The following is a 16,953-nucleotide window of genomic DNA, read 5'->3' on the forward strand; positions in this document are numbered from 1 at the left end:
CTGATAGTGCGGTCTCATTTGGAATAGCGTGTGCAATTCTGGTCACCGCACCTCAAAAAGGATATTATAGCATTGGGAAAAGTCCAGAAAAGGGCAACTAGAATAATTAAAGGGTTGGAACACTTTCCCTATGAAGAAAGGTTAAAACGCTTCGGGCTCTTTAGCTTGGATAAACGTTGACTGCGGGGTGACATGATAGAGGTTTACAAGATTATGCATGGGATGGAGAAAGTAGAGAAAGAAGTACTTTTCTCCCTTTCTTACAATACAAGAACTCATGGGCATTCGATGAAATTGCTGAGCAGTCAGGTTAGAACGGATAAAAGGAAATACTTCTTCACCCAAAGGGTGATTAACATGTGGAATTCACTGCCACAGGAGGTGGTGGCGGCTACAAGCATAGCCAGCTTCAAGAGGGGGTTAGATAAAAATATGGAGCAGAGGTCCATCAGTGGTTATTAGCCACAGTGTGTATGTGTGTATATATATATATATATATATAGGCCACTGTGTGACACAGAGTGTTGGACTGGATGGGCCATTGGCCTGATCCAATATGGCTTCTCTTATGTTCTTAATTCCTGGCATCTCCAAAAAAGGGTCCAGGCAAATAGGTGTGAAAAACCTCAGCTTGAAACCCTGGAGAGCCACTGCCAGTCTGAGTAGACAATACTGACTTTGATGGACCGAGGTTCTGATTCAGTATAAGGCAGCTTCATATGTCCATACTGTGCCTCCCCCCAAGCACAAAGAATACAGAGCATCACTACCCCAGACATAAGAACATAAGAGAAGCCATGTTGGATCAGGCCAATGGCCCATCCAGTCCAACACTCTGTGTCACACAGTGGCCAAAAAAACCCAGGTGCCATCAGGAGGTCCACCAGTGGGGCCAGGACACTAGAAGCCCTCCCACTGTGCCCCCACTCAAGCACCAAGAATACAGAGCATCACTGTCCCAGACACAGTTCCAACAATAAGCTGTGGCTAATAGCCACTGATGGACCTGTGCTCCATATGCTTATCCAATTCCCTCTTGAAGCTGGCTATGCTTGCAGCCGCCACCACCTCCTGTGGCAGTGAATTCCATGTGTTAATCACACATGTTCCTGCTACACACCCGATGTAGCCAATCCTCCAAGAGCTTACAGGGCTCTTATTTGAGGGCTCTTATTTCAGGGCCTTCGTCTTGGAGGATTGGAAACGTCAGGGGTGTGTGGCCTAACATGCAAAAATGAGTTCCTGCTACACATCCCTGATGTGGCCAATCCTCCAAGAGCTTAGAGGGCTCTTCTTACAGGGACTTCTGTAAGCTCTTGGAGGATTGGCTACATCAAGGGGTGTGGCCTAATATGCAAAAATGAGTTCCTGCTACAAAAAAAGCCCTGCTGGCAGCAGATTAGGGTAATACCAAGCGTGGCTCTCCAGGAAACATCTGGTGCTGTTCCTGTCAATGAGAAATGCTCCATGTTCACGACAGCCGTGCTATGGAGCCACTCACTTCAACATGGCCGTTGAGGGCTGCGTGGTGCAGTGCCGTCCGACCCCCTCTGTCGGAGACGTTGACGCTGCTCAGGAGTGGGATGATCACTTCGGCACACTTGATGGCTTTATTTGCAGCGGCGACGTGCAGGGGCGTCTGCCAGTTCTTGTCCCGGGCGTTGACGTCCGCCGAATGCTTGATCAATACTTGCACGGCCTCCTAGAAACACAGCTCAGATTAATCTCGCGAACGAGCATTCGCGGCGGGATTCGTTCCCCGCATAACAGAGCTCACATTAAAGACGCTCATGAGGTTCATCAGGGATAACAAGCAATCAATTAAACGCATTCCATGTATGTAAAAAAAAGCCATCCCGTTGTGTTGCTGCTGCTGCTACAAACTCAGCTGCTTTTCGTTATCAGGGGAATGTTTCTGGTTCGGAGACAAGGGCTGGAAACGGGAAGGGGGATACGGGCTTAGGACCAGTGGAGATTTATTTATTTCTTTGATTGTTTTTTTTTTAGTCAACATTCCCCTGAAGGGTCTTGTGGTGATTTCCACAGGCAGAGGGGATTTCCATTTGCGGAACAGGACTTCCCGGACTCCTTCCTTTCTCTATAGTCCCAAATACAGCCTGAAATGTTGCTCTAGGGGCAAAGTTGGCTGGGAAATCCAAGATCCCTCCACTGGATCCAACCCATAAGAACATAAGAAGAGCCATGCTGGATCAGTCCAGCCTCCTGTCTCACCCAGTGGCCAACCAATTCCTCTGGAGGGCCAACAACAGGGCAGAGAGGCTGAGGCCTTCCCTTGAAAAGAACATCAGAAGAGCCCTGCTGGATCAGACCAGTGAGGGTCCATCTAGTCCAGCCTCCTGTCTCACCCAGTGGCCAACCAATTCCTCTGGAGGGCCAACAACAGAGCAGAGAGGCCGAGGCCTTCCCCTGAGAAGAACATCAGAAGAGCCCTGCTGGATCAGACCAGTGAGGGTCCATCTAGTCCAGCCTCCTGTCTCACCCAGTGGCCAACCAATTCCTCTGGAGGGCCAACAACAGAGCAGAGAGGCCGAGGCCTTCCCCTGAGAAGAACATCAGAAGAGCCCTGCTGGATCAGACCAGTGAGGGTCCACCTAGTCCAGCCTCCTGTCTCACCCAGTGGCCAACCAATTCCTCTGAAGGGCCAGCAACAGGGCGGAGAGGCTGAGGCCTTCCCCTGGCGTTTCCTCCCAGCTCTGGGATTCAGAGTTTTAGTCAGGGGTGGAATTCTAGCAGGAGCTCCTTTGCATATTAGGCCACACACCCCTGATGTAGCCAATCCTCCGAGAGCTTACAAAAAAGACCCTTGTAAGCTCTCGGAGGATTGGCTACGCCAGGGGTGTGTGGCCTAATATGCAAAGGAACTCCTGCTAGAATTCCATCCCTGGTTTTAGTGCCTTTGAATGGGGAGGTTCCTGTGAGTCACCAGAGCTAGCAGCCCTTGATAGATCATCCCTCCACGAATCTATCTGATCTCCTCTTAAAGCTGTTTATCCCTGTGGCCCTCACTACATCCTCTGGCAGAAAAATCCCACATTTTAATCACTCGCCGTGCAAAGCTGTGTTTCCTTTTCATCCATCCTGAACCTACTGCCCATCAGCTTCATTTGTACCCCGCCTGTCTCCCCAGTGGGGACCCAAGGTAGCTTATAGCATTTGCCTCGCCTTCATTTTTATCCTCGCAACACCCCTGTGAGGTAGGGGTGGCTGAGAGTTTGCGACTAGGCCAAGGTCTCCCAGCAAGACTCCAAGGCATGAATGGGGATTTGAACTCGAGTCTCCTAGATCGCAGCCCAACACGCTTAACCATTCCACCAATACTGGCCCCATCCTTTGGATTTATAACACCTAATCATTTATGGAGTTTACCATAGGCTGACTTCTGCAAGTCCCTATCTTTGAGCAAATGCATGCTTTCTTTGCTCTCTCCTGCTGTCAAGAGGAGCATGTGAAAAAGAGAAAGATGCTTTCGATATGCTTGCATCTGGTTTCTGAATAATAATAATAATAATAATAAAATTTTATTTCTACCCCGCCCTCCCCGCCGGGGCAGGCTCAGGGCGGCTTACGGGGTGTGGCAAAAGCCATGTTGAACAATAAAACAATTATACATTTCTATACCATTTAAAATTTACCATTAAGTTTACATAATATAAAAGTCTAAAATCAATCTAAAATAATCTCATCTTATTGCTATCTCAATTATTGATGTTAGTGATGGCATGGTGTTTATTTCAGGTTCCATCTTGGAAGGCTAGCCGGAAGAGGGCGGTTTTGCACGCCCTACGGAATTGGCTAATGTCCCGTAGGGCCCGCACCTCTTCCGGCAGCTGGTTCCACCATTGGGGTGTTTTTATAGAGAAGGCCTGTTCTCTGGTTATTTTTAGTTTGGCCTCCTTTGGCCCAGGTACTTCCAGAAGGTTTTGTGAGCTGGATCGCAGTGCTCTCTGGGGAACATATGGAGAGAGGCGGTCCCTAAGGTAAACAGGTCCTCGGCCATATAGGGCTTTAAAGGTAATAACCAGCACCTTGTAACGAACTCGGTAAATAACTCAGTGGATCAGTGGATGGCCACTGGTGAGTTGACTGACAGCCAATGCATGACTTAACCAATCGTTTTATAGTAAAACAGTAAAGGTAGTCTCCCTGTGCAAGCACCGAATCGTTACCAACCCATGGGGTGATGTCACATAACCACATTTTCTTGGCAGACTTTTTGTTATGGGGTGGTTTGCCATTGCCTTCCCCAGTCATCTACACTTTACCCCCAAGTAAGCTGGGTACTCATTTTACCGACCTCGGAAGGATGGAAGGCTGAGTCAACCTTGAGCCGGCTACCTGAACCCAGCTTCCACTAGGATCGAACTCAGTTCATGAGCAGAGCTTGGACTGCAGTACTGCAGCTTACCACTCTGTGCTACAGGGCTCTTAGAGCTTTTTATAGTACATCCAAATAAAAGTGATGGGTGCACAGCACCTCTTAATACTTGACGTATTAATGCTGCCCCCAAGAAACCAAATCCCCTCTCCAGCTCTCACCCTCACTGCATAAAGCTCTGCTGGGCATTTGGCTGAATCCCCAGCCTGCAGAAGTTATCCAAATGCACAGTGATCTTATTTAACCGCCGACACCCCTGTGGTTATATTGCATCCATGTGCCTGGAGAGGTCTATGCCTATTCCACTCCTGCTTCTCTAGTCTTCCAATGATACAAACAGTTCACATCATGCAGATAGATCCAAATAGGCAGCCATGTTGGTCTGAAGTAGTAGAACAAAATAGGAATCGATTGCACCTTTAAGACCAACTTAAAGGTCTTAAAGGTGCAATCGACTCCTATTCAGTTCACGTCATGGTCTTCCCTCACTGCCTCAGGACGGATTCAGTTCTTAGATATAGATCACTTTGATCTCTCCCCGAATGACCTTCAGTCAAATATGTCGAGTCTCCTTTGCAAAGTATTTCTTTGAAGGCGCAGACAGATGTACTGTCAACCAACAACCCCACATCTCCTCCTCTTCCCATCCTCCCACAATGTTTAAGTAAGTGAAAACATGTGACTTCACGGCATGGCATTGTGGACTTCCCCTTTTTGGCAAGCAGCCGCTAGGGAAGTGGCTGGGAGCTCAAGATACTCTCCGTGGGCTTTTCCACAATCTTATTTTTGTGGCTTGTGTGCCCAGATTGCATCAGAGTTCTTTTGTTTTCCACACACGCCTTTATTCCTCTAGTCGTCGCTTGCATATCACATTGCTTTATCTCTGGCTTCGAAGCACAGGGGAATAAGCCAGAGATACCACGATGTAATATCGAAGTGACCAGTAAAAGGAGCAAAAGACGTGCAGAGCAAAAGATACACAGAAAACAAAACCCACAAAAGATGTCATACGAGCACACAAGCGACGGAAGTAAGAGTGCAAAAAAGTCCCATGTGATGGTATCACCCTATGATAAATCCACAATCTTATTTTTCATGCTTGTGTGCCCATATTGCATTAGGGTTCTTTTATTCCTCTAAGTGGTCGCTTTCCTATCACGTTGCTTTGTTCCCAGTTTATTTCCCTGCGCTTCAAAGCACAGGGAAATATGCCAGAGATACAGCGATGTAATATCGAAGTGATCACTAGAGGGAGCTAGATATGCACAAAATACAAAATCCACAAAATATGCCATACAAGCACGCAAGTGGCAAAAAAACCCCATGTGATGCGATCACCCTACAATAAACCTGATGAGGGAGAGCAAATGTAAGGCCACTGTTTGGAGCGGTGGCAGTGTAAAAGCGCTGAGTCATGTTGTTGTTCTTAATTAGATTAATGAACTGCCCAATTCCTCCTGGGGCAGGGCTCTGGGCGATGTGCAATACCAGTAAAAACATCAACAAAGTAAAAACAATTAACATTAATGGCACATTTTTAAAAGTCAGATGGTGAATACTAATTATCCGGATTACAGATTGCCTGTTGCTTCACAAGCGGGGGGGGGGGGGAGAGGGTGAGGCCAATGTGAAAAGCAGAACAGTTCTGCTCTGCCCCGACAGCACATCCGAACACAGAATGTGAAAATCTTCCCTGAAGACAGATTAACCTGGGAAGCCAGCAACAACAATCGGGCACATGCACACGTACCGACAGAAAGTTCTGCCAAACATTAAACTTTACATTCCGGGTGGGTTCTGCAATACCTTTTGCAGCATTCAGCAGCAAAAGGTTGGTGCTTCCAACGCATACTAAAAGAATCACAAACCTATCCGTTCAGGACAGTCGTAGCCAATAAAAATCTCCAGGTGTGAAATGAGAAGCGGAGTAAAAACTGGTTTGTTACAATTTCTGGCTCATAAAGACTGCAGCTGCAAAGATTTTGCTTTTGATATGCTATTGTTTAACCATCTCTCTCCCCCCAACCCCTTTCATTTCTCTCCATGCACTTTGTATTTAATGATGGATTTATTTCAGTGGGTTTTGCAAGAAACCGGCACGCTCGCCGGTTGTCAAATAACTCTGGAGTTCATGCTCCAAACCTGGCATGCGCTTAAACTGATATGTGGGCAGTTTCTCAGGGGCAAAGCCAGTTTGCAATTTTTTTGGGGACAGGGGAGACGTTTTCTCAACAGCCAGTTCACAAGCGTGCATTGCATTGACCTAACATTTAGATGATTAAAAGAATAATAATAATATAATCAAAAATGGCAGCTCAGAACAGGACAACAGCATCATCCATTCCTTGAGTCTTGCAAAGGCACCTGGTTGTAGAGAGGAACTGCTTCTTCGGCCTGGGAATGTTCTTTCATACTTAACTCAAAATCTGCTTCCCCTTGACTTTTGGTCCTGCTGGATCAGACCAGGGAGGGTCCATCTAGTCCAGCCTCCTGTCTCACAAAGTGGCCAACCAGTTCCTCTCGAGGGCCAACAACAGGGCAGAGAGGCTGAGGCCTTCCCCTGAGAAGAACATCAGAAGAGCCCTGCTGGGTCAGACCAGTGAGGGTCCATCTAGTCCAGCCTCCTGTCTCACAAAGTGGCCAACCAGTTCCTCTCGAGGGCCAACAACAGGGCAGAGAGGCCGAGGCCTTCCCCTGAGAAGAACATCAGAAGAGCCCTGCTGGGTCAGACCAGGGAGGGTCCATCTAGTCCAGCCTCCTGTCTCACAAAGTGGCCAACCAGTTCCTCTCGAGGGCCAACAACAGGGGGGAGAGGCTGAGGCCTTCCCCTGAGAAGAACATCAGAACAGCCCTGCTGGGTCAGACCAGGGAGGGTCCATCTAGTCCAGCCTCCTGTCTCACAAAGTGGCCAACCAGTTCCTCTCGAGGGCCAACAACAGGGGGGAGAGGCTGAGGCCTTCCCCTGAGAAGAACATCAGAACAGCCCTGCTGGGTCAGACCAGGGAGGGTCCATCTAGTCCAGCATCCTTTCTCACACAGGGGCCAACCAGTTCCTCTGGAGGGCCAACAACAGGGCAGAAAAGCTGAGGCCTTCTCAGAAGAGCCCTGCTGGATCAGGACAGTGGTCCATCTAGTCCAGCATTCTGTCTCACACAATGGCCAACCAGTTCCTCTGGAGGGCCAACAACAGGACATAGAGGCTGAGGCCTTCCCCTGAGAAGAACATCAGAAGAGTCCCTCTGGCTCAGATCAGTGAGGGTCCATCTAGTCCAGCCTGAAATCTCCCACAGTGGCCAACCAGTTCCTCTGGAGGGCCAACAACAGGGCATAGAGGTCGAGGCCTTCCCCTGAGAAGAACATCAGAAGAGCTCTGCTGGCTCAGACCAGTGAGGGTTCATCTAGTCCAGCCTCCTGTCTCACACAGGGGCCAGCCATCTCCTCTGGAAGGCCAACAACAGGACAGAGAGGCTGAGGCCCACTCTGATGTTTCCTCCTTGCTCTGGGATTCAGAGGATTAGTGCCTCTGAATGTGGAGGTTCCCCTCAGCCACCATGGCTGGTAGCCACTGATAGACCTATCCTCCATGAATCTGTCTCTAAGAATATAAGAAGAGTCCTGCTGGATCAGACCAGTGAGGGTCCATCTAGTCCAGCCTCCTGTCTTACCCAGTGGTCAACCAGTTCCTCTCGAGGGCCAACAACAGGGCAGAGAGGCCAAGGCCTTCCCCTGAGAAGAACATCAGAAGAGCTCTGCTGGATCAGACCAGTGAGAGTCCATCTAGTCCAGCCTCCTGTCTCACTCAGTGGTCAGCCAGTTCCTCTCGAGGGCCAACAACAGGACACACAGGCCCAAGCCTTCTCCTGAGGTTGCCTCCTGGCTCTGAAATTCAGAGGCTTAGTGCCTCTGAATGGGGAAGTTCCCTTCAGTCACCATGGCTAGCAGCCGTTGACAGACTTATCCTCCAAGAATTTACCTAATCCCCTTTTAAAGCTGTTTTTCCTGTTTATTCATCGTTTTTTTCAAAAACTTGCAAAACTAGTTGGACCAAAGAGGACAGTGAAACCAAAGGAATGAGGAATATGCTATGAATAATATTTATTTTCTTCATTTATACCCCCGCCTTTCTTCTCAGTGAGGGCCCAAAACAGCTTCCCTCCGCTCCTCCATTTTGTTTTCAAGGCGGGTCAGGCTGAGTGTGATTGGACCAAAGTTACCCAGTAAGTTTGGGGAGGGGATTCAAATGATGCTCTCCCAAATCCTAGTCCAACAGGTTATGGTTGCCAGCAGGGGTGGAATTCTAGCAGGAGCTCCTTTGCATATTAGGTCACACCTCCCTGATGTAGTCAATCCTCCAAGAGCTTACAGGGCTCTTTTTTGTAAGCTCTTGGAGGATTGGCTACATCAGGGGTGCATGGCCTAATATGCAAAGGAGCTCCTGCTAGAATTCCACCCCTGGTTGCCAGCCTCCAGGCGGGGAAAAACACGTAGGGGGCAGTGAAAAATTATGGTGTAAACAATTATCGAGTGTTTCGAACGTTGTCTTCTTTGACCATTCGATTATGTCTCTGGAACCAAGGTTCATAGTTCCAGAAGAAAATTACAAGGCAATCAATTCCAACATTTTCACAGGTACATGAAGATAAGAAATCTAGGAAGCGTGTTACCGCGTTCTTGAATCTATACATATAATCAACAGAAAAGCAACTTTTGATTCATTCTTCTAAGCCTACGCTTAATTCAAGGGCTGTTGTCTTTCTTGGTCGAGTGTGCTGCAAACCTTGTGTGCTGCACACAGCAATAATTCCTGTTTAAACCTGGCAAACCTTGCATGTTTTTCTTAGAAGTATTGTTGATATAAAGTTGATTGTGGTGCTTTCCCTGTAAGCGCCATGAACATAAATACTCAATACGTTGCAGGGTGCGGTCAAGCACTGCTATAACGTTTATGGAGAGTGTGCAATTCTTATATTAAACTGTGTTATGCTAGTTGTAATAACTGTTTGCACAGTAATGTTTCACAGCCGCCTACGTTTTTCTCAACCTTAGCTGTGGCTCTCTTGTTTCGTTGCCAGCCTCCAGGTGGGGCCTGCAGATCTCCCACTTTTGCCACTGATCTCCAGCTGGCAGAGATCAGCTCCCCTGGAGAAAAGAACAATTCTGAGATCACAGTTGAAATACACTACAAGAAGCACAAAACATAACTGTGATATATAAATAGGCTACCATAATTTTACTTATGAATTTCGCAAAAAAATAGTAAGAAAGAATTTTCAATTTTCAACAGAGCTCATTGTTGTTTAGTCATGCAGCATCCAATTAACTAATTACAATAATAGAGGCGTTTTGTGTTGCCACTTCATCAGTATTGCTAGTGTCGTCTTCTTGTTGCGCTGTTTGCAGTGAAGGAGAAAGCCAGTATCTTTTTTTTAAAAATGCGCAAAGTCTTCCATCTCATCGCTGGCCAAAACACTGTCCATGAAGAAACCCCCTTAAAAATACAGATAACAATTCTCTGGTAAAGTTTGTTATTACACTAATATGGTGCGTTTTAAGGACCCTGGGATGAATTAAGACCTTTATCCCCAGTTTGGTGTAGCGGTTAAGTGTATGGACTCTTATCTGGGAGAACCGTGTTTGAAGAAGAAGAAGATATTGGATTTATATCCCGCCCTCCACTCCGAAGAGTCTCAGAACGGCTCACAATCTCCTTTACCTTCCTCCCCCACAACAGTCACCCTGTGAGGTGGGTGGGGCTGGAGAGGGCTCTCACAGCAGCTGCCCTTTCAAGGACAACCTCTGCCAAAGCTATGGCTGACCCAAGGCCATTTCAGCAGGTGCAAGTGGAGGAGTGGGGAATCCAACCTGGTTCTCCCAAATAAGAGTCCGCACACTTAACCACTACACCAAACCGGCTCTCCGGTTTGATTCCCCACTCCTCCACTTGCACCTGCTGGAATGGCTTTGCGTCAGCCATAGCTCTGGCAGAGGTTGTCCTTGAACGGGCAGCTGCTGTCAGAGCTCTCTCAGCCCCACCCACCTCACAGGGTGTCTGTGGTGGGGGAGGAAGATAAAGGAGCTTGTGAGCCACTCTGAGATTCGGAATGGAGGGCGGGATATAAATCCAATATCATCATCATCAATTATTCAACTTAACTATTACAAGAAACATGTACTCATAGGACCCGCCCATTGTTGCAATAAACTTTTCGATATGGAGCAGCCAATCATTTCTCTTTTATCTGGAACAAAGCCTTCTATTCTAAAGTTGGCATGACGCTCTCAAAATGCAAGTGACGCAGGAATGAGACCTCGTGGACAACAATATTGGTGAATTCACAAATATTTCTGTCCATGAGGTCTCACTGCTTGCATTTTGAGAGCGTCATGCCAACTTTAGCATTGAAGGCTTCGTACCATTCGTTGTATGACTAAACAACAATGAGCTCTGTTGAAAACTGAACATTGTTTCTTACTATCTATTTTTGTGGAATTCGTAAGTAAAAGTACGGTAGCCTATATATATCACAGTTATGTTTTGTGTTCCCCTGGAGAAAACGGCTGCTTTGGAGGGTGGAACTCTGGGGCATTGTCCCATGCTGAGGCCCCTCCCCTTCCCAAACCCCGCCCTCTCCCAGATCCACCCCCAAAGTCTCCAGGTATTTTTCAACCCAGACCAGGTAACCCTGCTTCAAAACTACCCTGTGTGGCTCTCCACAACGCCAGAGTGATCGTCCCACTCTCTGAAAAAGCTCTCCCTAGACTGACTGTGCCCGCAGCCGCAGGCAAAGCCGGGAGATCTCTGCAGAATGACCCATTTATGTCAGACTTACTCCAGTGTGACTTCCCATCCACTCCACACGGTGCAAATCAAGTGTCACTTTAAGGAAAGACCCTCTGCCACAATGCTGGAAAACAGCGGAGGAGCTGTCCTCACCACAGACAAAAGGAAAGGTTTGGTTTTAAGGGGTGGGGAAATAGCTTCTTCCTTCCTATAGTTCTACAAGCCTTACTGGCAACACACACACACAGGTTGCCAAGTCCAATTCAAGAAATATCTGGGGACAATGGGGGTGGAGTCAGGAGACTTTGGGGGTGGAGCCAGGAGAAAGAGTGTGACAAGCATAATTTGGATTTAGAAGAAGATTTTGGATTTATATCCTGCCCTATACTCTGAATCTGAGTGTCTCAGAGCAGTCACAATCTCCTCTACCTCCTCCCGCCCCTCAACAAACAACCTGTGAGATAGGTGGAGCTGAGATTTCTTTTATAGCAGCTGCCCTTTCAAGGACAGCTTCTATGAAAGCTATGGCTGACCCAAGGCCATTCTAGCAGCTGCAAGTGGAGGAGGGGGGAACCAAACCCGGTTCTCCCAGATAAGAATCCACACGCTTAACCACTACACCAAACTGGCTCTTAACCACTACACCAAACTGAACTCCTAAGGGACTGCACACCTTTTAAATGCCTTCCCTCCATTGGAAATAATAGATAGAGGCACCTTTCTGGGGGGTTCACAGAATTGGACCCCCTGGTCCAAACCTTTTGAAACTTGGAGGGTGCTTTGAGGAGAGGCAGTGGATGCTATGCCGAAAATGTGGTGCCTCTACCTCAAAAACCCAGCCCCCCAGAGTCCCAGATCAATTCTCCAATGTACCCTATGGGAACTGATCTCCATAGGGAATAATGGAGTGCCCAGCAGACATTTCCCTCCCCTCCCCCACGCTTTCTGAAGACCCTGAATGGGGGGAGGGCCTCTAAACCAGGGGATCCCCTGCCCGCAGCTGGGATTGGCAGCCCTAATACACACACAGGCACCCCTAGTTGTAATTCGAGACCACCTGAAAGCTTATACCCAGAAATACAACTCTGTGGGTCTTAAAGCTGCCACCGGATTCAGACTTTGTTCTGCTGCTTCAAACCAACGTAGCTCCTACCCACCTGAATAGATCTAGTTGGAATCAGTGAGGAGAAAACGACAGAATGGGGCGAGTGATAAGGAACAACTTCTGGGTTACAGCAGGGGGCCACGATTAGAGAGAATCAACGACCCAGACGAAAAACAAGCAATGATACCGTCTACGTATCCAATCCTGAAAGAGGGGAAGGTTGGACTTCGGTTTGTTCTGACTGTGCACAGCAGGGCTTTTTTTTTAGCAGGAACACACAGGAACGGAGTTCCGGCTGGCTCGGCAGCAGGGGGTGTGGCCTAATATGTGAATGAGTTCCTGCTGGGCCTTTTTGACACAAAATCCCAACAGTGACATGAGGGGGCATGCCCTAATACGCAAATGTGTTCCTGCTGGGCTTTTTCTACAAAAAAAAGCCCTGGTGCGGAGTATGTTTCACATGGAACGAGATTTCCCTCCTAAAGCCTGAAGTCTCTGCTAGCTGGGGAGCGGCTGCTAAATAGGATTTGGCTGAGTCTTTTTTGTTTCTCCTCTGTTATTAGGCATCCAAGAAGAGAGAGAGACACACAGAGAGAGGGAGACAGACAGACAGACACAGAGAGAGAAGACAATTGGATTTATATTCCACCCTCCACTCCGAAGAGTCTCAGAGCGGCTCACAATCTCCTTTACTTTCCTTCCCCACAACAGACACCCTGTGAGGTGGGTGGGGCTGGAGAGGGCTCTCACAGCAGTTGCCCTTTCAAGGACAACCTCTGCCAGAGCTATGGCTGACCAAAGGCCACTCCAGCAGCTGTAAGTGGAGGAGTGGGGAATCAAACCCGGTTCTCCCAGATAAGAGTCCACACACTTAACCACTGCACCAGACTGGCTCTTTCAAGGACAACTCCTGCGAGAGCTATGGCTGACCCAAGGCCATTCCAACAGCTGCAAGTGGAGGAAGGGGAAATCAAACCCGGTTCTCCCAGATAAGAGAGCTCTGGCTGACCCAAGGCCATTCCAGCAGGTGCAAGTGGAGGAGTGGGGAATCAAACCCTGTTCTCCCAGATAAGAGCCCGCACACTTAACCACTACACCAAACTGGCTCTCCAGAGGGACAGAGACTAACCCAAATGCTCCAAAAGAATTTCCTGGCTCGGCTTAGACAAATGGTTTCAAGAGACAAATGCCTTCTCCAAGCTGGGCAATGGGGCGGTGGGGGGTGGGTTCAAGAGCCACACAGTATGTGTGAAAGAGCAACAGTGTGGCCACCCCTGCTGTAAGGCAACCAATTGCTGGAACACAAATATGGAACAAGTTGTCATTATCTTCTATACCCAGAAATGATCTCCACTTTCCCCATGAATGATAGGATACACGTATCGCACAAGGTCACAACGACTCGGATGTCTCACTCACTTCGCTTCTGGAAGCCACCGCCCTGTGGAGGGGAGTCAGCCACATGTTGTCCTTGGCGTTGACGCGGGCCCCTGCAAATTAAAAGCAGACATCTTAGGATGGTGTCAAACAGATTCGGCAGTGAAGATTCCTTTACGCAGGAGTGTGGGCCTGTGTGAGGTGAACAGAGCGTAACATCCCGGAGTCCGCTCCAGACTCAAGCATCTTGCAGACCGAGACCGATTTCCCACTAACCTTATGCCGCTCTCGCTCACCCCTTCTCCGCGGGGCTTCTGTCAGATTTCACACTTTCTGGAACTGGAACTTGCTTTGCCTTTTTCGCGTGGCAAACAGAAACCGGTTTTTAGAGGATCTTGTTTGCTGCGTGAAAGAGGCGGAGCGAGAGGCAGCCCCGGGGCAAAGAGTGTGAAATCCAATGGAAGCCCCGCGGAGAAGAGGAGCTTGAGAGCGGCAGAAGACTAGTGGGAAATCGGCTCAATTGTCAACCTGGTTGACAGCGAAACTAATTTGACTTTGTGAATGACAGCTAAATCGCTTTTCCCAAGCTCAGCACCTTCTTCGAAAGGCAAGGAGATGCAAAAAGAGTACTGAGAAGTGTTTGGAACAGGAACTGGCCACTCGCGTGACAGTTCAAACAATTTCAAGGGCATTTAAAAAGTAAGCAAGCCACCACATTCCAAGTAAGCAGAGGATGCTTCTGTAATTGAGAGTAAAGGATTCATTTGGAATATTATGGGGAGGGCTTTAGAAACAAATCAAATTCTCCACTGAGTGATCTACTGGAAAAACAGAGGAGGCTGCCTTTTACTAAAGGGGATTAGATAAACACATGGAGCAGAGGTTCATGAGTGGCTATTAGCCACAAGGTACAGATGGAAGCGGGACGGTGATGCTCTATATTCTTGGTACTTGGGGGGCAATACTGGGAGGGCTTCTGGAGTTATGGCCCTGCTGGTAAAACTCCTGATAGCACTTGGGTTTTTTGCCACTGTGTGACACAGAGTGTTGGACTGGATGGGCCATTGGACTGATCCAACATGGCTTCTCTTATGTTCTTATGACACAGAGTGTTGGACTGGATGGGCCATTCGACTGATCCAATATGGCTTCTCTTATATTCTTATGACACAGAGTGTTGGACTGGATGGGCCATTGGCCTGATCCAACATGGCTTCTCTTAGGTTCTTATAACACAGAGTGTTGGACTGGATGGACCATTGGACTGATCCAACATGGCTTCTCTTATGTTCTTATGTCTGGGTAGTGATGCTCTATATTCTTGGTGCTTGGGGGGCAACAGTGGGAGAGCTTCTGGAGTTCTGGCCCTGCTGGTGGACCCCCTGATGGTCCCTGGGTTTAGGCCACTGTGTGACACAGAGTGCTGGACTGAATGGGCCACTGGCCTGATCCAACATGGCTTCCCTTATGTGCTTATGTCTGGGGCAATGATGCTCTATATTCTTGGTGCTTTGGGGGGGGGCAACAGTGGGAGAGCTTCTGGAGTTCTGGCCCCACTGGTGGGTCTTCTGATGGCACCTGGGTTTTGGCCATTGTGTGAAAAACAGTGTGTTTAATCCAACATGGCTTCTCTTTTGTTCTTCTGTTATGTTCTGAGCGAGCAAAATGGACTGATAAAGGGAGGTTTGACTCTCAAAAACTTATACCCTGAAACTCTTTTTGGTCTCTAAGGGGTTACCAGACTCCAATCGAACTATTCCTTTTTTCTGCTTCAAGTAATGCTGTGTTCCCCACCACCACTGAGAGAGACCATACTGCTAAGAAATGTAAGTTACTTTCACCCTTGATTGGGTAACATTCCATTGCATTTTAATGGACCTTTGCAAAAGGTTGAAAGGTTGTTGGGAATTGGATATTCCATTGCCAAATCAACATTATCCCCCTATTCTATGATACAATCAGCAATCTGAAACAGTTTCCCCCCTAAAAGTCTGTTTATATTTTTCATTTATGCTTCAGTTGCCAAAAACAGCCATGAAATGCTAAAAAACAGCTATGCAGTTTGACCACAGAACAGAAACTAGCACCTATGTTATCAGTTCCATCACAATCTGGTTTCCACATCCTTTTCCTCTGCCTGTTTTTCAGAAAGCTATTTACCAAACAGAGAGAAATGAGCTCCATTGCATCTGGTTTGGTCTGTCTGCTGAACACACTCATCAAGCAATTTTTCAGAAGACCCGAGAAATAATTCAGTTCTGTTACTTCCTTTTTTCCCATCTCTGTCTCTCTTTCACACACAGTCACAAACACAACATGTGTAACCAGGGGTGGAATTCTAGCAGGAGCTCCTTTGCATATTAGGCCACACCCCTCTGATGTAGCCAATCCTCCAAGAGCTTACAAGGCTCTTTTTTGTAAGCTCTTGGAGGACTGGCTACATCAGGGGTGTGTGGCCTAATATGCAAAGGAGCTCCTGCTAGAATTCCACCCCTGGGCATAACATTAGAACTTGCAGCCTAACAATAACGCTGGTCTTGCTACCAATAATCTCCTTTACTATGGAGGTTATTTATTTACAGTCCTTTATAACACTAAACTGAGGCTATCATACCTTGGTTGCATTATAAGTCAAGAGTCGCTTCAAAAGATAATAATGCTACGAAATCTGAAGGAAGCAGGAAAAGAGGAAGGAGAAGAGGAGACTGGATTTATACCCTTCCCTTCACTACCTGAATGAGTCTCAAAGTGGCTTACAATCTCCTTTCCTCTCCTCCCCCCATAACAAACACCCTCTGTGAGGTAGGTGGGGCTGAGAGAGCCCTGAGAGAACTGCTCGTGAGCAGAACAGCTCTGAGAGAACTTGTAACAACCAATCATGTAGGGCTCCAGAGGTCTTAAACCCAGTGCAATACGTGATAACCTCTGGCACAAGTGTAATTCCATAAACAGTCTTTTCAGATATTCCATAACGTTACAAATGATTTATGTAAGGTTCATACAAGCACAAAAGATTCATAAACAGATTCATATGCATAGTACCAATACCTTACAAGATTTCATAACTACAATATCGCAATGCATGCATGTACCAAAAAATCCAAGGCTGCTCTCAGTAATTAAATAATAATGCTACGAACTGAGAGCCGGTTTGGTGTCGTGGTTAAGTGCGCAGACTCTTATCTGGGAGAACTGGGTTTGATTCCCCCCTCCTCCACTTACAGCTGCTGGAATGGTGTCTATCTAGAGCTTCATTGTCAGATATATTTTAAGACAGGAGTGGCCGTACTTGCT

At 47.6% G+C, this 16,953-nt stretch overlaps 1 protein-coding gene across 3 annotated transcripts in view; it reads right to left on the reverse strand.

The window, feature by feature from the left end:
- The window catches only part of ANKRD44 (ankyrin repeat domain 44), a 132,654-nt gene that overhangs the window by 88,711 nt on the left and 26,990 nt on the right, over positions 1–16,953 (reverse strand). For all 3 annotated transcript variants that reach the window (XM_060257396.1, XM_060257397.1, XM_060257395.1), the window contains exons 3-4: positions 13,702–13,772; positions 1,502–1,702 (exon numbers count right to left, since the gene is read on the reverse strand). In XM_060257396.1, coding sequence (XP_060113379.1) covers positions 1,502–1,702; positions 13,702–13,772 — 272 coding nt within the window. The remainder of the gene's footprint in view (positions 1–1,501; positions 1,703–13,701; positions 13,773–16,953) is intronic.

The sequence above is a fragment of the Heteronotia binoei genome, chromosome 16, assembly GCF_032191835.1.
Source record: "Heteronotia binoei isolate CCM8104 ecotype False Entrance Well chromosome 16, APGP_CSIRO_Hbin_v1, whole genome shotgun sequence".
In the NCBI taxonomy this organism is placed as follows: Eukaryota; Metazoa; Chordata; class Lepidosauria; order Squamata; family Gekkonidae; genus Heteronotia; species Heteronotia binoei.